This window comes from Rana temporaria, chromosome 13 (genome assembly GCF_905171775.1).
Source record: "Rana temporaria chromosome 13, aRanTem1.1, whole genome shotgun sequence".
In the NCBI taxonomy this organism is placed as follows: Eukaryota; Metazoa; Chordata; class Amphibia; order Anura; family Ranidae; genus Rana; species Rana temporaria.
In genome coordinates, this window is record NC_053501.1 from 60,538,765 (window position 1) to 60,560,481 (window position 21,717).

General features: G+C 41.4%; 1 protein-coding gene across 1 annotated transcript; it reads left to right on the plus strand.

The window, feature by feature from the left end:
- Nucleotides 1-5,153: 5,153 nt before the first annotated feature.
- ACTC1 (actin alpha cardiac muscle 1) lies at nucleotides 5,154-13,275 on the plus strand. Its single transcript, XM_040333159.1, has 7 exons — nucleotides 5,154-5,264; nucleotides 7,390-7,534; nucleotides 8,374-8,698; nucleotides 9,933-10,094; nucleotides 10,851-11,042; nucleotides 11,922-12,103; nucleotides 12,918-13,275. Exons 2-7 carry the CDS (start codon nucleotides 7,406-7,408, stop codon nucleotides 13,059-13,061), a joined length of 1,134 nt encoding a protein of 377 aa, XP_040189093.1. The 5' UTR covers nucleotides 5,154-5,264; nucleotides 7,390-7,405; the 3' UTR covers nucleotides 13,062-13,275.
- Nucleotides 13,276-21,717: the final 8,442 nt, after the last annotated feature.

The window sequence follows — 21,717 nt, forward strand, 5'->3', positions numbered from 1 at the left end:
CATTCCGGACCGCCGCGAACATTGCCAGATGTCCACCGGTTTGGCGGCCTGCGAACGAGCAAAGTTCGCCGCGAAACGACCGCCGGGCGAACCGACAGGCCATCTCTAATGGTGGCCACACAATATTGACACTTTGGGTCCAATTTGGACATTTTCACTTTTGTTGCCAGCGGTTTTGACATTAATGGCTGTTTGAGTTATTTTGAGGGTACAGCAAATTTACACTGTTATACAAGCTGTACATTTACTACTTTACATTGTAGCAACGTGTCATTTCTTCAGTGTTATTACAAGAAAAGATATAATAAAATATTTACATAAATGTGAAGGGTGTACTAACTTTTCTGAGATGATCACAATTCTGTAGCTGCACCCTGTTTTGCCCTTTTTTGTAACCCCTTTGTACTGTATTATACATAGAGTTATGCAACTGAAATTCCATGCACAAAAAAAATCAGCCAATCGGTAAAGATTCTGGGGCACAAATAGTTTGTGCAATAACAGGCTGCTTGTATTCGTTTGCAGGTAGCCATATTTGGGCAGATACTTGCAAACAATCCAAATGAGTGAGAGATACAAGGATGACATGTGAAGTTAAAGTGTATTTACTCCCTTTTTGATCTGTTTAAAATACCAATGAAAATGTTTTATATCCACTCGCCAAAAAAATGAGCTGTTCATCCATCCAGAAATCTTGTGAGCTGATAACTTTGTTAACTTTCTGCCTCTATACCACCAGTTAGTATCGTTCCCTGGCATCTCTGTGGACTACAAAACACTCCTCCCTCTGTTATGGAGAAACAAGGGAAATGTTATGTAGTCCCTTTCCTAGGGTGACAATGCTGCTCAATACAGTTGCCGCCATAGGACAGGAAGTGTGTTATTGTCAGGACTACCAGGTTTAAACAAAGGGAAAAAGGTGTGAAAATAGAAAACAAATGAAGCCATCACATCTAAGGACTGGTAAGATGCAATACTATACATTTTTGTTCCTTGGTTTTGATACAAAATAACTGCTTCTAAGCTACATACAAGGTATTGCATACTTTTTGATGCAATTGTCCAGACAACTTCTTTTTTTTTTTTTAACTCTGCAATCACAACGCCATGTATTTGGCAGATCCCTTCTGTGTGCTGATTAAGAAAATTAGTGGATCTGTCATCAGCATGGGCGTCCGCTCCATAGGGCAAGGGAGGGCGCTTTCCCCCCCTAGAAATCAGTGCCATGATCCTCGGTGAGAAAAACAGCGGGCAGGAAGCGCGGCGGCAGGGCAAATCCAATTAGAGCCGCTCTCTCTTCTAGCTCCAGCTGACAGAGGGGGAGGGGCTTGTTATTTCCTTGCTGGGGGGGGGCTCCATTTTTTATTCAAAGTTGCTAGTTGCATCAGGTTTCTCAAACCTTTGCATGCCTGCGCTTTATGTGATAATGACTAAGCCCCTTCCCTTCAAAAAGGGACCGAGCATGGATGACCTTAAAATGATGCCCCCCCCTGAAAAAAGTTCAGCGGACGCCCATGGTCATTAGCCCTCTTTCTCAGCAAGAAACCTGCCCATCTTTGGCAACCCTGAAGCTGGCCACACACAAACTATTTCACTGACTTCAGCAACTGAGAGATGTCCATCTATATGATGTCTTGGCACCTAATATTTACCCAAACTGCTGTGATTTTTCTTTTCCAATGCAAACAGTGATGCCTCGTACACACCACCGGTTTTCCTGACAGGAAAACTGCCATGTTTGCTTTTGGTCGGGAAAACCGGCCATGTGTATGCTCCATAGCAGTTTTTCCGACAGGAAAACTGCGAGCAAAAAAATAGGAACTTGTTCTTTTTTTTTTTTTTCGCTGCATTTTTTTTGCTCGGCAGTTTTCCTATGGGAAACACTGCAGTGGAGCATACACACGACCGGCTTTCCCTACCAAAGCTGTCATGGCCGTTTTCCCTGTGTAAAAGCAACCGAGCAGGTTCTCGGTTTTCCCCTCAGTTTTCCCAGCGGACTTTTGACCGACAGGAAAACTGATCATGTGTAAGAGGCATGAGAGAATTGTAGAATTTAATCACATGGATTTCCATCTCTTTGTAGCCAACTCTTTGCTATCGCTTGTTTCTTGGGTCCAACACTACCAATATAAAGATGTTTGGGTTAATGCTAAGAATGAAGCCACTACCTGCAGCAAGATGACCACCCTGGCATGACATAATTAACCACTTCAACCCTGCACCATTTTGCTGGTCAATGACCGGGCCACTTTTTGCACTTCGGCACTGCGTCGCTTTAACCGACAATTGCGTGGTCGTGCGACGTGGCTCCTAAACAAAATTGGCGTCCTTTTTCCCCCACAAATATAGCTTTCTTTTGGTGATATTTGATCACCTCTGCGGTTTTTATTTTTTTTGCGCTATAAACAGAAATAGAGCGACAATTTTGAAAAAAAAATAGTATTTTTTACTTTTTGCTGTAATATCCCCCAAAAATATATAAAAACAATTTTTTTCCTCAGTTTAGGCCGATACGTATTCTTCTACATATTTTTAGAAAAAAAATCGCAATACGCGTTTGGTTTGCGCAAAAATTATGGCGTCTACAAAATAGGGGATAATTTTATGGCATTTTTAATAATATTTTTTTTTAATACTAATAATGGCGGCGATCAGCGTTTTTTTTATCGGTACAGCGACCTTATGGCGGACACTTTTGGGACCATTAGCATTTTTATAGCGATCGGTGCTATAAAAATGCAATGATTACTGTAAAAATGCAACTGGCAGGGAAGGGGTTAACACTAGGGGGCGAGGAAGGGGTTAATTATGTTCCCTAGGTGTGTTCTAACTGAAGGGGGGTGGGACTGACTAGTGGAAATGACAGATCGCTGTTCATACATTGTATGAACATGCGATCAGTCATTTCTCCCCCTGACAGGACCGGGAGCTGTGTGTTTACACACACAGCTCCCGGTTCTCGCTCTGTAACGAGCGATCGTGGGTGCCCGGCGGTGATCGCGCCCGCCAGGCACACGCACACGCACCAGGGGCGAGCACGCGCCCTAATGGCTGGAATGCGAACTGACGTATAGCTACGAGATTTCGCGCAGCCGAGCCGACCTGCCGCCGTATAACTGCAGCGGCTGGTCGGCTAGTGGTTAAAGCAGAACCTCTTTATCACTTCGAAACGTTGCGCTTTCTGTGATGCTTCTTTTGCATAACATTTTTGGATGTTATCTATGATCCATGGTGTGCTGGCGAATATGTTCATTTGTTTGATGGTTACAATAGAATTGCACAGAGGGGCCTGATCTTCCTCTCTGGGGTTCTCCCCTGGCGCTCCTCTTTAGTCTGCCACTATAGAAAGCTGCTTCTTATTGTGGCACACATGTGGCTGCTACTATTTTATCCCAGGATTTGACTGACAGCAGTAGGAGCCATTGGCTCCCGCTGCCTGAGCAAAGCCTGTGGGACTGGGGAGAGCCTCTACAGATGGCCACAGGGCTGGCTTGAGTGAGGGCCCAGGTAAGAATAAGGGGGGTGAAATATTACTACCTAAACATTTCTTGCCTTAAAGCTGAACTCCGGGCAAACAAAATGTTTTTCCCCTGTGGTGGGGCTGTATGGGTTAACTGCCAATTTTTTCCTAAGGGAGTTCAAAGCGGAGATATACTTACCTTAACCTCCAATCCTACCAGCACAAGACAAGTATAGCACCCCCCCCCCCGTGCTCCAGCGATCTTGAATAGTGGTCTGTTCCTGATGTCATCACGTCCAGTGCAGGCTCCATATACCAGGAGCAGTCCACTCCACTGCTGGACTGCGGGGAGCACAGTTTCCAGAGGATTGATGGAACGGATGAGCATAAACTTTGCGCTCACCCCTAGACAAAATGAGCAGTTGACTCGTGCAGTGCGGGTACAGCCCTATAGGAAAAACAATTTGCCCGGAGTTCAGCTTTAATGCAGGGAATGCAATAAGGTAAAAAATGTTTAGGCTTTGGAACCACTTTAATAACAAAGGAAAATTCGTTCTCGTTTTTGCACAGTTTCTGTTAGAAACGCACTGCTGACTAATCACAGATGCAAAACTGTGACAGACCATTAAACGCATGATAAAAACAGAAAAGACTTTTAAAACCGTATGAATGCATACAGTACAATAAAAAGCAATGCAGACTGAAAGCAAACTGGCATTATAACATAGCAGTAAGGCAGGAGGGCATAAGCACATATTTAGTGAGGAATGCTGAACTGAACCAATAATTGCATATCCCCTTGGAAAGAGAAGAGCAGGGGATTTCCACTCATAACATGTTGGCATCACTGCTTGTCCCAGGGCAAAACTTCAACCTTGTTCTGCCAAAGAACAGCTATTTCCATATATGATATCCTCTGAAAAGTTCAAACCTGACAGAGTGCAAGCTTTTCAATGAACGTGTACTCGTTTAACCCTTTCATGGCTATAACTTTGTTTTTTAATGACTTTTACATTTGTATTTACTGCACTTTTTTTTTTTTTTAAGCGTGGCAATAAGACATGATGAACGCACACCAGATTTGCTAGAAATAAGGGGCTTTAACACCTTTCACTGCAGGCCCCAGAAGTATTAAGAGGATTACAATGGCAATATATTATGGACCTAATGTCTCACCTCTGCTAGCCTGTTTATTACAACATCCTGGCAAAGGCTCAAGAAATATGTGAAATACTCTGTGAGCTCAGTGTTCTCTCTGTACTACTTAACAGCCTTCTTATTCCATTATTAATGTATAAGTCTCTGGCAAATGAAGCTGCTGTCCAAGGTCTCATTAAACAGAGCACAAATCACCCTGGTCTGCAGCTCCCTGGTGACTTGATCACTTACTCACTACCCCTCCCTTTGCAATTGTGTTGCACCTGTCTGCTCCCTAAGCAGTCCTTGATTCTGTACAATTTCTTTCATTGTGCTGTTTTTTTTTTTTTTGTCACTCTGCATAGCAGACATGCTTTTTTGGGAATCCCTATTTGGCGATCCCTCGTAGTGCTCTCCCCACCTCCACCGTTCCATACATGGGCTAGGGGGTCCACGGACCCTGCCCTCCCCCTCACCTACTCCATTAATGGCTTCTTTGCTACTCAATGGCCCAGAAGCTACCAAATAAGGAGAGGCTGCCTGCCTTTCCCTGTGGAGCTCCCCACTGACTCTACATCTTCAGGCAGAGTATAAATTGACAACTCAGTCCCCAAGGCAGCACCCAGCCAATTTCAATCACAGCAGCCAGCTCTCTTGTGCTGACCAGGTGAGTACCAGCAGGGGACCTATAGGTGGCTTGTTGCTTCTTCCCGTCAGATGGACTTAGACTACTGGGACAATCAAGTCAAGCTCGGATTTTTTTGGAATTATTTTGAAACAAACTTTTTTTTCTTTTAGTTCAATACAAGAAAACTGGTTTACTTTTAAGTCTGAACAAGGCAGGATTACCTGACAGTAAAGGCTGAACGTATTCAAGGAAATCTACATTTTTAAACAGGATTTTATTTGCTTAGAGGATATCGGTTCCCTGAATGCAGTGCATTCTGGGATCAGTGCTACTTGCTGTTCTAAATTATGCAATGACAGCAATTGGCAGCTGTCATAGATTTTTTTTCTAGTTATTGGGACATTATCAGTGGGACACTATTTAGTAAATGGCAATAAATAGAGTAATAACGGGGATATGATTCATTGAGGAATAACTACTTAATTTATTTTAATGACTAACACTTTTTTATTCGTTATTTATAAAGCACTGACAACTTATTCAGTATTTTACATATATATTATACATTCCTGCTCTCCAGGAGAGTCTAGGGTCCTTAACTCATACATACACATACTAGAGCCTATTTAGACAGAGGCCAATTAACCTAGCATTAGCATGTCTTCTGAGTACTGCTTTAATTGCATGAATGTAGCACTAGCCCCATTGAAATTTAAAGTAGACGACCTCAAAATACCCAAAAACAGCTATAGTAAAATGCAAATCACATTAATCTTTTCAGCTCCTTCATGCTCTTACTTACTGCATGGAAGAGGTTAACAAGCTTGAGAGGGATCATAGGAATGTTGTGTGTACGAGTATGTCCGGACTGGAAAAGAGAAGGACAGTGAGGGTTTGTGTGTGGAAGACAGCTGCTCCTTGATATGTGAGGATCTAGGGTTACAAGGACAGGAGGGGCTGCAAAAGCACATTTGATATATTTTAACAATCATTTGAATTCAAGTAGATCTTCTACTTTGTATCATCTCTTTTTTGGATTTTAGAGGGAAACGTTTTTCAGATTACAATGGCAGCTGATATACCAAGTTACGATCCTTTTAAAATGGATCGTTTCATATATATATATATATATAATATATACGCAGGCTGAGCAATGCTGCACTTTGGAGTATACTTTGGAGTATATCTAGGGTTGCCATCTCATCCCTTTTAAACCCAAACACATATGAATTACACAGGTTCTGAGGCTAATTTAATGCAGAGAAGGCACCAAGTGAGTTTAATTACCTCCTTAATCGGCCAAAGAGCATGTGTAATATGCGTTCGGTTTTAAAGGGATGAGGTGGCAACCCTAAGTATATCCCTAGTCAAAAGCTTTTTGCTTCGTTTTTAGTAATGTGTGGAATAGTTATTGCCTCTGTCAAGTTTTTATCGCTGTCTGTGTCCCCACTGACCTTCACTATTTGTCCAGTTGACTTAGTGACTGACAACCAAGATAGGCCATGTGAAATACAAAATGTAAAGCTGTCACCGGAACAGAAGAAATCTTCTAGCAGTGACAACTAACACAGGATTTCCCCTTATTCCCTCACTTTGACTTTCACTATCACTTCTTGCTGTGTCCCCAAAACAGGAAATGAAAGGGATTATCTGCAATGGGACACAGACAGGACAAGAAAATGGGGGTTATAACTATCCCATTCCTAGTCCAAAGCCACAGAAATAACTTTTAGCTTTACATACACTTTAAGGATGATCTGTGCAGTATAGCTGAGATTTAATGTTGTAATGTGATTTTTTTCATTACTAATCAACCATGTAGAACCAAGTAGACATAAAATATTTGTGTACATTGGGTTATTTAGTTTAAAATATACAGTATATTTGTAAATTGGGTTATTTAGTAGGGGCGAAGTGCTGCATTGTTCTAGTAAATGGTAGACTATACAGTTGCCATGGCTTATTATTGATGGCAACTGTAATTGCCTCCCATGTACCGGTACATTGCCACATTTTAAGTGCTAGAATATACATTTATACAAAAAATGTGAACTATAGTCCTGTATTCAAATATCTATACTGCTTTTGTTAGCAGCGCTTGGGCTGTGTGCATGTTAAAAGAAAGTCAGTTCTGAGTCTTTTTTCTGTTTTTACCTGTTTACAGAACTTAACCTGCCAACATGTGTGACGATGAGGAGACTACCGCCTTGGTGTGCGACAACGGCTCAGGGCTGGTAAAGGCTGGGTTCGCCGGGGATGATGCTCCTCGTGCTGTGTTCCCCTCAATCGTTGGTCGCCCTCGTCATCAGGTACGCAACCTTTTCTCCAGTGATATGGAGAACTAGCCTACCTTGAAATTGTATTTAAGGATTTTTCAAAAAACAAGATATCAATGTCTGAGGCACAAGCAATCACCAAAAAATAAATTCTTAATATATTATCAAAGCTTTTCTAATAATTTCCCAAAGTATAGCGTGGTATTGACCATTCTGTAGGCCAATGTGACACAATAGTTAAATCACAGCTTGTTTGCAACAAGCCTCTGTATCTGCAGCTCTTAATCTTTCCTTGTTTTTCTACTACTGGGAGATAAAAATAGCAAGTGCACAGGCCCTGTCCTGCAAGGTTCAGTGATAAGATGAGCCAGTTATTAATAGGCAGCTTTGAGCCTGCTTATATTCTCCTACCGTACTGTGTGCTGGGTGAAATTTGCCTTGTTATACAGTTAACGCTGGCACACTTTGAATGGCACTGCCATAGCTGAAATAACAGCGGGAGCATTTCTAACATCCAAATACTCATGAGGGGAAGCTAAGCATATTAGCATTAAGCTTTGCCAACAGCCCATTAGTATCAGTTACTACTGCCCTGCCAAGTTCCCCACAGGGAATTTACTGGGCCCATTGGCACTTGGGTCATAGGCAGCTGGGCAGCTTAAAGGGTCAAATTAAAATAATGCCAGCTGAGTAATGATCCTGTCACCTTGAGTTGTAGGTCAGAGCTTTTTTAATCTGAAGTTATAAACAAACTATGACACAGACTCCTAAATATCAAATATGTACTATTATCAACATATTGTAACAATATGTTCTGTAAGTGCCAGTGTTTATTTTGTTTTAACTTTAGTCTTCCATTTTTCCTACTTTAGGGAGTCATGGTTGGTATGGGTCAGAAGGACTCCTATGTAGGTGATGAGGCTCAGAGCAAGAGAGGTATCCTGACTCTGAAATACCCCATTGAGCATGGTATCATCACCAACTGGGATGACATGGAGAAGATCTGGCATCACACCTTCTACAATGAGCTCCGTGTAGCCCCAGAGGAACACCCAACCCTGCTCACTGAAGCCCCCCTGAACCCCAAGGCTAATCGTGAGAAGATGACCCAGATCATGTTTGAGACCTTTAACGTGCCAGCCATGTATGTTGCCATCCAGGCTGTCCTGTCCCTGTACGCCTCCGGTCGTACCACAGGTGAGAACTAAAATCGATGTATTGTGTAATAAGGATAGAAGATATGAGACTAAGCTAGGATTTCAACATAAAAGGAGAGAAAAGTGTCTCCCATAACATGTTGACTAATACAGTAAAACCTTGGTTTGAGAGTAACTTGGTTTGAGAGCATTTTGCAAGACAAGCGAAATGTTTTAATACATTTTGCCTTGATATGTCATAACTGAATATAAGAAGGAAGAAAGGAGCCTCTAAGTGTAGTTTAATGAAGGTACAACATTTAGCAACTTATTGCTACACTTAGGGATGTGTCTCTTCTCTTTTATACCCTGTAAAAAAAATGCTTTGATATACAAGTGCTTTGGATTACAAGCATGTTTCTGGAATGAATTATGCTCGCAAACCAAGGTTTTACTGTACTAACTTTTCTTTGCTTTGTTATGCTAACTGCTATTCCAACATTTAAAAAAAGTTTATAAACTAGACTCTACAGAAAAACCTTAGTCTTGATGAGGTCAACAAATTGGCAGTTTTTGTTTTCTATTTCAAACCAACCCTTAGTAATGCACAAAAGTCAAATCTAATCATTGCAAGTGCTGCAAGCAGAATGCTACAGAAGGCTTAATCTTCTTACACTGTTGACACAGACAATGTCTCTGAATCCATCCTATTTTGTGGTACAGAAATCATGGCTTATATTTACCAAAATAGCACTTTACAGAGAAGGGGGAGTGAAGCGATGTGACCCCATGCTGCCTTGCATTCAACACAGGGGTAGAAACATCTGTTACAAACAAAAGAGAGAAGTAGCAGTAATTGCTTTTAAGTTCTCTATTGCTGTTTTTATGTAAATCCCCAAAGATAGTAGGCTGATAAGAAAAAGAATATGGCAAGTGTCATAATCTGTCTTTTGCAAGCAATCTGTCGGCAGCCTTGTTCGCTGCCACTTTCTGTTCACTGCAGTAAAGTATTTTGCCCTACTTGACCAGGTGGCTTTGTATTTTGAGGAATTTTACATAATTTCTTTATTGCCTCCTAGTGTCACTTGGTGCTTCCTACTGTCCCCCACCTTTGCCAGGTAGCTGTCTGTGTACCTACTTTGGTCTTGCAAACCTACAACAAAGTTTTTGCAGCAGTGTATGTGCTGAATCTTTATTTACGCTGTTCGTAGTGATTGACCCACAGTGCAGAGACGTTTACTCTAGAAGTCTGTCCAATTTTACTTCATCTATTTACTTTTTTTTGTGATTCCCAGGTATCGTTCTGGACTCCGGTGATGGTGTCACACACAATGTCCCCATCTATGAAGGGTATGCTCTGCCCCATGCCATCATGCGTCTTGATCTGGCTGGCAGGGATCTCACAGATTACCTCATGAAAATCCTGACTGAGCGTGGCTACTCTTTTGTGACCACAGGCAAGTTTTCTGTCATCTTTTGGCTTCTAAGAATGTATAAGCTGTAGGGCCAAAAATCTCAAAGGTTTTAATCCTTAGAGCCAGCTTCATGGCAGTACAGAAGCAATGTCACACAGAACAGGAATTTTTAATGAAACTTTTAGTGCCTATGGCACATAAACTTACAGTAGCTTCAGTCAGAAGACTAGCATGGCTCTGTGATACACATGCAATGTACATCTTGGGATTTGAAGCATTATGTAACTACTACGCAAATCTCATATTACATACCAGTCAAACTCAAACGCAAAGCCGAGATGTTCTTGCCTTATGAATGCAGAATCGGCTTACTTATATTTCAATTTACAAAAAGAAGGCAGATGTTAATTTATATTAAAAAAAATATGCATTACACTTACTAGCAATAACTCAAAGCAGCCAATCAAACATTAACTTTTGGCTTGGTAGTTTAGACTAATAAGAGATAACTCTAATGGGTTTTTAAGTGTTACTATACATCACCATTTTGTAGTTCATCAAAAGAAACCCATATAGTATGCACTGCCAATACATTTAAGCAGGTGGGGATTTGCACTGAGGTTTAATGAAATTTCAGGCTACAACCACATTTCTGCATTTTCAAGTGCTGTGGTTGACCTCATTACTTTAATATGCATACAGGTGCTTGTAGTCTAAATGCCCTAGTAATGGTTACTGCAAATGTTTTCTTCATGTGAAACCTCTTATTTAATAATTTTTATATTTTCCTATCTACAGCTGAACGTGAAATTGTCCGTGACATCAAGGAAAAGCTGTGCTATGTGGCTTTGGACTTTGAGAATGAGATGGCAACTGCTGCTTCTTCCTCTTCCCTGGAGAAGAGCTATGAACTGCCTGACGGCCAGGTCATCACCATTGGCAATGAGCGTTTCCGTTGCCCTGAGACCCTCTTCCAGCCTTCCTTCATTGGTAAGCTATGCAACTAGAATCTAACCACTGATCTGCTCACAGACACAAGCAGTGTTTGGACGATCTGCCTACTAAACAGTTGGTGTATAACAGCACATATGCTGAGTGTACAGGTTTATGTAGACACCCCTTCCATAGCCCACTCTCATAGGAATGACAGCAATCGGCTATTTGTATACAAACTGACATCCAATTGTTTTGCTGAGATTGGTTGCCAAAAGGATGTTTGTACACGTTGCCCAAAAAATATGAAGTATTTTCCTGATTAAGTGCATCTCATTGTTATCGACAAGTTAGCCATTACTATCTAATATCAACAATGAACCCAATACTCCTTCATTCTATGGCCACAAAAAAAATAAGATGCAATGTTAAAGACTTTATCTTATTAGCTGATATGTATGGAGACCCAGTATTAAACCCTTGCAAAGAGAATATGAAAGGTCAGGAGAAAGCATTTTAAACTGAAGTTTTCAATTGATTCAGAATATAAGCCCCTACCACCTATAATGCTTTACATCACACACCTAAAGACAATGCGACCTCCCAATTCTCCTGATTTTTACCTAAGAGACTATAAGCTGCATAGTGTGATGGTTGCTACATTGCTCTATATTAAATCCTGTCTAGTTAAGTGCTGATTAACGTTTGAGACACATAAAAGAACTTTCATACCATTCTCCACAGCCAACACAAGCTGTGACTTCAACAAAGACCCTTTTATCATTTCCAGGCCTTGACACATGTTAAGTTATGTAGGCAGTTGCTGTCCATTTGGCAGCATTTGTTAATCCAGCACAGTACGTTATCAGCACCTGTTCTTCACAATCACCACTATTTGCACACAAATCATAATCCTCTTTTACTTGCAATTACCAGGTATGGAGTCTGCTGGTATTCATGAGACCACATACAACAGCATCATGAAGTGCGACATTGATATCCGCAAGGACCTGTACGCCAACAACGTCCTGTCTGGTGGTACCACCATGTACCCTGGTATTGCTGACAGAATGCAGAAGGAAATCACTGCCCTGGCCCCCAGCACAATGAAGATCAAGGTAAGCTTTCAATATAAACCAGGCAGTTTACAATATTACAATGCCAAAACAAATGGAAATTCCTATATTACCAGTAATGAACAACCACACATTCTGAATATTGATAATAAAACCTTTTTAAAAAAAGGAAGAAACAAGTCAAATGTATTTACGTTTAAAGAACTCTGGGGGCTTTTACATGCTAATCAACCAAGTTTTAGTTTATATTAACTGAGAACCACAGTCTCGGAGTCGGTTCACACTAGGGCGACACGACTTCCAGCGCGACTTTCAGAGGCGACTCCGACACGACTTGAGCATGAACCACAGGGCGATATGGGGCGATTTACAACATGACTTGAAGTTGTCTCCAGGACAGGAGACTTTCCAGTGGCCAATCAAACAACAATCAGCTCTAGGGGAGGGAGGGGGAGGGAAAGGTTTGCCTGAGAAATGTATGTTATCTTCCTGGAAAGTCGCTTCAGTTAAGACAGTGATCAGACTTGGATCAGACTTCCATTGAAATCAATGGGTACAAATCGCCTACAAGTCGGATTGAAGTAGTACAGGAACTTCTTTTGAAGTCGGAGCGACTTGAGTCGTGTGTATTAAAACCGCTCCCATTCACTTGCATTGTTTTTCTCGACAGCGCGACTTGGGACGACTTGAGGCGACCTCAAGTCGGATCCCAAGTCGCCCCAGTGTGAACCGGCTCTCAGTCAAAGATGCAAATTTTATGTTCAATAACATTTATAGGATCAAACTGATAGACTATTATATCTATTGAGGGGTTGCTGCACAGTGACTCATTCTCTTCTGTTCTTTTTTCACACAGATCATTGCCCCACCTGAGCGTAAATACTCTGTATGGATTGGTGGCTCCATTCTGGCTTCTCTGTCCACCTTCCAGCAGATGTGGATCAGCAAACAAGAGTATGATGAGGCAGGACCCTCCATTGTGCACAGGAAGTGCTTCTAAATCTCTCACATTCTCCTTCGTTCAAATGTACACAGTACCTCCGACTCAAGACAAAGAATACATGGGCAGCCACTGTACAGTTTGTTTACACTCCATCATATTTATTACTTTATAAATAAAACAAGTGCCGTTATTAAGTTCAGCAGCGTTTGCCTGTCTTATTTTCTCTGACTGGGATGTTTTATTGAAAAATAAAAGGAACCATCTTCTCAAGGCTTGGCTTTGTTGTCTGACAGTTTCTTGGGGGGAACAAAGAGTGCAGCGGAGGGCTGAACCACTTGAGCTGTTGTGTTTTGGGTCCATGCATGCAGAAAACAAAATAGGTATGCTAGCTCCCCATTGCATTGATTGTAATTTGAATGTAATATACTGAGAGCAATACCTATGACTTGGCATTATCTATCAGAATATTGCATACAAAAAGCAACCAAATCTTATGTGCATTAATGATCAATGAATTATTGAAATACGAGATCAATTTTTTTTTCTTAAATTCTGGAATCAGTAAGAAACATCAATAGGAATAATAAAAAAACTGCCCTGGGCCTCACAAGAGGTATTTAGAAATTTGAATTGCACGATTATAAAGGCTCTTGTATATGATACATAGGTATTCACTTAAAGACGTATGACTATTCTCTGACTTTGCTAAAAATTTTACTTGTTTCAGGTTGACGCCTCAGGTAATAAAAAAAACTAGTGGGTCCACACACCAGCCAGTCCATTTTTTTTTTTTAATAAGGTGGTTAGCAATGGCAGCCCCCAGTCATTACTTCAATGTTTCAACCTAAAATCAAACAGTGCTACTTAAGAACCTGATGGTTTTGGAAAGAGGTATTGATGTGCTTATGTTTAAAAATGCACTAATTAAAAGCATATATTTTTCAACATGTTTTTATGTGCTTTGACATGTGGTGACCTTGATTTCAAGAAATCAACACCCAGAAACGACAGGATTTTGTGTACAATATCTTACCATATACATATCAACTGTACCACCTAATATACTGGTGCCATTTTATAAGTATTTTTTATGCAGTGCGCTATTGCATAACCCATTTGTGCAGAAGCCTGAAGTAGGCCATACACCCTTCTATCTGATTGTACAGTCTCCTTTAGTTCTACCAACAACTACAGAGTGCAAGAGCCTACGTAACTGCATACAAATAGATTGGCTTGCTTACAAGCCATCACATTGTATAGTTTTGGTAAATCTAAAAGATTACTGTATATAAAGACAGTATTATGTAGATACTGCACAGTAATATGTATATAGTCAACAAAAATTCTATAAATTAATAAATACTTTGGGTAATTGAAATTTTTTACCCAATCACCTCATTATACATACGGTTTGGTAAAAAATTCCAGCACGCATGTTTTTTTTATTTTATAGAATTTTTGTTGGCATATACATATTGTGCGACACTATCTACATATTAATATTAGTCTGGTGTGGGAGCACATAATGGCACAAGAGGCAGTTCACAATTAAATTTTGTTTATGTATTGACACTTGGTGGATAACTGTGCAGATTGTATTTTTTGATTAAGTATCAATTTAAAAAAAATACTGTACATAAGACTGTAAAATACATGATCACTGGTCATCTTTAGTCTTGACAGAGAAAGATTTTCTTACAGTGTGTTACAAAACTACTGTAATATGCTATTGGGAGCAGAATGACCACTTGATTTATCCCTGCCTATAAGAAGCAATAAAAAGTGCAGATACGCACATAAAATATGTTTTCTCTATAAAGAGGAGCTATAATACTAACCAAAGCAATAGTATGAGTGCAGCCATTGGAGTCACCCAGTCATCATATAACAATAACATTGGCACTTTAGTAATATAGATGCATATGTCCTGTTTGGAACAGCTGCTCTTCAAGGCATTTGGTTCTCCGAAGTACATCCAAAATAGAGTCTACACATACAGTACTTTAAATAAGTATTTCCAGTTAATCATGTTAATGCTCCTTAGAAATATTACCAAATGAAAACCTGTTTTGTAAGCTTGTAATATTAGAAAGTGGTATCATATACCTGTGGAAAATACCACAAGCCATATAAAGTTATAAGTAGCAGAAAACAACAAGTTGACACACTGACATGTGCATTGTACATTCGCAACATATTTATACTGTAGATATGCAAGTCAAACTGAACAAATGTACGAGAGCATACAAGAGGACACACTCTCTAACCTTCACAATACAGCTGGCTGGCCTTCTGTTGTGATGTAGCTAAGACTTTAAGCTAATGCATATGAATTAAGAGGATATTACAATTGCCCCTTGATATGATGTACTGTGAAGGTCTTTGTGGGCCGCTGATTCACATCTGCCAGGTTACTGTTGACCTCTTGTTGTAGCTAGAGGACTGTGTTACATGCTTTTGGTGTATGAAGTAATCCAGTTACGGAGAAAGACCATCAGGGATTTTAAGCAGTAACAAAATATATAGGAAAACGGTTTTAAAGCAACTTAAGCTGAAGCCCCATTCTTCCCTATGCAATATAACATAGCTCCCAACTGTCCCTGATTTGGAGCAATGTCCCTCTGTCCTCATTTGTCCCTCATTTTGGTCTGATCCGTATAGCTGTATATAAAATGCACTTTGTATCAAAAAGTGTTTTCCAGCACTAAACTTTTCATCTGATTTCTAAATTGCTCTTTTTTTTGTACAGTTCTCCTTTAAGGGGGTGTGTCCTGTGCCTGCATACTTTTGCTGATACAGTAGGTGTCCCTCATTCCCATCTCAAAATGTTGGAAGGTATGAATATAATACTTTTGGTTTGGGTAACTATATTTTTTGTGTAATAAAATATGGTTTGAGCAAAACTTCCAAACCAAAAAAATTCTGGAAATTATCATGTTTAGTGCTGTTCCTCTGTCATGGAAGGCCAATCAAAATGGCCCCAATAGACAACTATGGCTAAATTAATTTTCTTTGACCTCTAAATCATAACTAGGATCAAATTAATTTCTAGCTGTACATAGATCTGGGAGGAGTTAGAACTGTCAAGTTTTTATTGTTGTCTGCGCTTCTATTGGGGGTATTTTTCCCACTCTGGTGACACCACTGTCACAAGGGAAGTGAAGGAAGTCTCAACGGAGCAGCAGATTACAGTGAATACCTTTTAAAAGGTTCTAACCTCTATACAGCTTAAGAGAGGAGGTTTATTTTTTATTTTTTTCCTAATCGTACTTACCTGGCGTTCGAAAAGCTCGGTTGTAACTCGGGGCAGCAATGTTCTTGACGAAAGGGCTTGAGGTTGTTTCCTCCTACTGGGAGGAGGCAGTTATTTGTTCTTGGTAGACTGATCCGGGGGGCCTGAAGAGCACTCCCATTCTTCCCTTTCCTTATTGGCTGTTCTATCCAGCATAGTCTCCAGGTCCGAACCGATTTTTTTAATTTATTTTTTGCAAAAAAGGGTATGCCGCATAACTTGACTTTGAATGCCGAGTCACCAGACCACGTCCTAAGCCAGATGCGTCTGGCCGAGTTGACCAATGCGAAAGATCTCAGACATTTTAATAGATTCTGTAGAAGCATCTGCTATATACTTTAGTGTTGTTTTTAAGAGCACCAGGAAGGACTTTAGCAGATCTTGCCTAAAAGTCCCAGATTCCATGTGCCCTTTTAACTGCTCCAATCAGCATTCTAAATTTCTGTGGGTGCCATAGCAGGCTTGAGGCTGGACAAGGTGGAATCCCATGATTTTTAAAGGCGAGAAGCCACCCTTTTGTCCATTGCATCTTTTATTATGCCCATATACTCAAACGTCAGATCCGTGCAACAGGAAACCTGAGAAAAAGCAGGCATCCACCCTGGGCCTTTTATTCCAAACATTCTCTTCGAAAGGGAACCTTCTCCTAAGGGATTTAATTAAACTACCCCTTTCCAGACCAATTCATTCCTTTTTAACTGCTTCTGATAGAACTTTATGGACTGGAAAGACCCTATGTTTGGAATCGTCCAGACCTTGATATATTTCGTCATATATGGAGAGCTGTACTTTCAAAGCTTGAATTTTGAGGGTAGTATAAATAGCCTGAAGCAGATCATCTACCTCCTCCAAATATAATTTATATCTGGAAGCTCTACCTGTAATGATATCATCTTCCTCATCAGATTCCTTGAGGGAAGGTAGAATACGTGTCCCCTCTTCCTCTTAGTCACTAACCTCCATAGACCTTAAGGTGGATGCCAGAGAACTGGATAGTGTCCTCTGCTAAAAATCCATTTGAGTTGCTGGAATTTTAACTAACAAAGAGCGGACAGAGCTCGTAGTGTCCCTTAACTCTTTAACAGAAGAAAATGCATGCCCATCCAATGCTGCCACTGTGCCCATCAAAAGCTGCCACACTGACCCCCCTGCCTACTCGCCGTCTGCCCGGCACTTACCCTATCTTGGTGGCGGGTCAGGCAGAGGGTGACGGCGGCAAGCTGTGGGACCCTGCAGCAGCTCAGACAGCGATTCCTGTTTCCACCATGCGTCTCCTACCCTCTTCCTGATAGGCGTCCAATCGCAGCACCTTTTCTTTCAGCCAATTAGATGTTGGATATCAGTGCTAGAAAAGTGAATATTCATTCGCTTTTCTAACACACCTGGGTGGACTGCGAGCGCAATGCTTTGCACTCCAAGTTTACCTTTTTTGAAGCCTATTAGAGTCTATCTATCTCATCAGATGCTTCAAAAAAACACCCCCACCTCTGTAATTCAGGTGCCCGGTGTCCAAAAAGGGGCAGGATGCCTGAATAGGGGGTGGCGGTGGGCATGGATCATTCACCAGCCGAGACCTGGAACCCACATTCATGAAACCCCTGCAAACCACGGCTGACGCCTGCAGACTGCCTGCCAGCCTGACGCCTGCAGCCCCGGGCACACATGATAGGACACTCCAACTGGCCATTTCTCCCCTGAGCTGGAAGGGATAGAAGGCTCTGGAACACCCTCCCAACCTGCTGGGAGGGGGGGGGGCTGTGTGTGCTGGGATAGCCAACTCAGAAACAAACCAAAAGCAACCCTCCTCCCCCTGGAGAGAGCACAGCCCCCCTCAAATGTTTCCTACAACACTTCTACCTTGGTGGAGGAAACGCTATGACTGAAGGCATGGTGGAAGAGAAGATATTTATGGGTCTGCAGTGTTTCCTGGGAAATTAGGTGGAGTTGCCTTAAAGGCAGTTGGGGAAAAATATAATTTTTTTTAACAAATTACCTGCACAAAGCATGTTTTTTGTAGACTACACATTTCAGAGGCAGAGAGTGGGACTGAGCTACACTATTGTAATTAGTGTGTATCTCAATACATTTTGAATAATGGCAGCACATTCAGGTGGTCCCAAAATATCAAAACAAACAGCCTGAGGTAGCCTGCATCAAAGCCAAAACAATTGAGGAGCAGCAAAAGTGTTGTCCAATTCTTCTGAAACCGGAAGTAAACGTGACCGGGATGCGCCTCGATGTACTAATGCTTCCTGATGACTTTGTGAACCATTTATCATTTTCCTTCCCCTTCACAATTATGTGCCACTTTGTGTTGGTACATCGCATAAAATCGCAATAAAAGCATACAAAACCGCTGTGTTAGCAGAGTCAGGCCTCTCTGCTAGCACTAGCAGTTCAGTTTTATTTGTAGCGGTTCAAAAAGTCCATGACAACCAGGTGCTTTTTTTAGCTGTGAGTTGCACTAGGTACCTATAAATCTATTGGCCAAAATGTCAAACGAAAGCTACACTACTGAAGAGGCCTACAAGATACTGAGCATGACAGATGAGATTGATGGGGAGTCCTCACTGTCAGAATAAGGCTCAGTAGACAAACCTGTAGAAAGCAGCGGCACCCTGACCGATCTCTCTGTAGACATTCCTACTAAGGTCAGGCGTATCCAACCATGTTCCCTGGTTGCAGAGGTACATGATGATTTTCGTATGGAGTCGTTACTAGTGCCGCTCTACCTTTTGGTCAACTGGTGAGCACCATTAGCCTAGTACATCCTGGTCATAGACAAACCAGCACTGCAGTAACACTTGGTGACATGGCGAGTCCCATAAGTGCAGTTCATGCTGGCTAGTACAAGTATTGTCCCGCATCCACCAAAAGTTCAAGACAGGCCCATAGTGCCTTTCCTGATGCGCTTGCAAGTCCCGATTGGGAACCCACAAATTCTTCAGCGCCCGTAATTCCCACATTCACCGGAATTCAGGTGGAAACAGCAGATTTAACTCTTATGCCGCGTACACACGACCGTTTTTAATGCCATGGAAAAACGTTTTTCTCTACGTAATTATTGTCAAGCCTGCCTTGCATACACACGATCGTGAAAAAAAATGCTTGCTCAAAGCGCGGTGACGTACAACACATGCCCTTTGGGCTGATGTAAATTTCCCTTCTCATAACTTGCTTCTGAGCATGTGTCTTTTTTCCCTCTGCTCTGGAGCCTACACACAATCGTTTTTAATGACCAATTAAAGAAATTGCATTTTTCGCGGTCGTGTATATGCGGCATTAATGTTTCTTTTTTTGCTGTTTTTCACAGAAGATCTGTATGGATCTATTGCGGACCAGAGCAATTTATATGCCAATCAATTTAAACTCGAATTTGAGCCTTGCCAGACAATTTGCATGAAAACATATCACTGTTTTCGAATTCAAGATTTTTCTGATCTTATCTCTCAATATGGGCATTACTAAAAAGAATGAGTTGAGGTCATATTTGTCCACTGACCCAATTTATCATATGCCTGTGTTCTCTGCTGCCATGCAAACATGTGCAAATCATGCGCTTCATGCACTTCAATGAACTCTGTCATTCTTGGGGTGACCCTGGGTATGATCGGTTCCACAAAATTTGACCCCTCGTAAATCACTTGAATCAAAAATGTTCAGCCTTGTATATGCCTCAACAAGTCTGCATAGATAAGTCCCTGATAACATTTTCTGGCTGCCTTGCTTTTAAACAGTGTCTTCCCAGCAAGCGTGCCATATATGGGGTCAAAATATATAAGCTCTGTGACAGGACAACAGGCTATACATGTAGTTTCCGGATTTACGAGGGAAAAGTTAGCAATGTGGAGCCCCTTGACAGCCCAGACTACATAGGGAGTAGTGGCAAGATTGTTTGGGACTAGGGATGAGCTTTATGTTTGGGTCGAACATGGATTCGACTCGAACATTGGCTGTTCGTCCGTTCGTTGAACAGCGAACAATTTGGGGTGTTCGGGGCAAATTCGAAAAGCCGCGGAACACCCTTTAAAAGTCTATGGGAGAATCCTAAAGTGCTAATTTTAAAGGTTAATATGCAAGTTATTATCATAAAAAGTGTTTGGGGACCTGGGTCCTGCCCCAGGGGACATGTATCAATGCAAAAAAAAGTTTTAAAAAAGTGATTTTTTTTGGGAGGAGTGATTTTAATAATGCCTATAGTGAAACAATAAAAGTGAAATATTCCTTTAAATTTCGTACCTGGGGGGTGTCTATACTATGCCTGTAAAGTAGTGCATTTTCCCCATGTTTATAACAGTCTCTGCACAAAATGACATTTCTAAAGGAAAAAAAGTAATTTAAAACTACTCGCGGCTATAATGAATTGTTGGGTCCCGGCAATACAGATAAAAGTCATTGAAAGTCATTGGAAAAAAAAATTCTGATAAGCCCCCCACAACCACCAGGCAAGGGTTGTGGGGATGAGGCCCTTGTCCCCATCAACATGGGGACATCCTCCCCATGTTGAAGGCATGTGGCCTGGTACAGTTCAGGAGGAGGGGCCGCTCTCTCGTCCCCCCCTCTTTTCCTGCAGCCTGCCAGGTTGCGTGCTCGGATAAGGGTCTGGTATGGATTTTTGGGGGGAACTCAACTCCATTTTTTTTTATTTTGGCGCAGAGTTTCCCTTAACATGGATTTTTGGGGGGGACCCCACACCGTTTTTTTTTTATTTGGCACAGGGTTTCCCTTAATATCCATACCAGACCTGAAGGGCTTTCAATGACTTTTATCTGTATTGCCGGGACCCGACAATTCATTATAGCATTATACAAGTAGTTTTAAATGACTTTTTTCCTTTAGAAATTAAATTTTGAGCAGATTTTGTGCAGAGGCTATTATAAACAGGGAAACATGCGCTACTTTACAAGCATACTATAGACACCCCCAGGTACTAAATTTAAAGGAATATTTATTGTTTCACTTTAAGCATTATTAAAATTACTGCTCCCGAAAAGAGTACCTGTCATCAGTACCTGTCAGAGTACCTGCCATCAGTACCCATTAGAGTACTTGCTATCAGTACCCATCAAAGTACCTGCCATCAGTACCCATTAGAGTACCTGTCATCAGTACTCATCAGAGTACCTGTCACAGTACTTGCCATCAGTACCCATCAGAGTACCTGCCATCAGTACCTGTCATTAGTACCTGTCAGAGTACCTGCCATCAGTACCTGTCTGAGCTCATCAGAGTACCTATCCATCCATCCTGTCAGAGTACCTGTCATCACATCTGAGTACCTGTCCCGTGAGCCCATCAGAGTACTTGTCCCGTGAGCCCATCAGAGTACCTGTCTGCAGCCAATTACTACCAAGGTGCAGCCCATTAGTCCCTGACGTGCAGCCCATCGGTGTCACTCGTCATACAGCCATGTCCAGAAAG

Coding starts and splice junctions, on each gene's coding strand:
- ACTC1 (XM_040333159.1), top strand. CDS start 7,406: ATGTGTGACGATGAGGAGACTACCGCCTTGGTGTGCGACAACGGCTCA. Junction 7,535..8,373: donor TTGGTCGCCCTCGTCATCAG/GTACGCAACCTT, acceptor TTCCTACTTTAG/GGAGTCATGGTTGGTATGGG. Junction 8,699..9,932: donor CGCCTCCGGTCGTACCACAG/GTGAGAACTAAA, acceptor TGTGATTCCCAG/GTATCGTTCTGGACTCCGGT.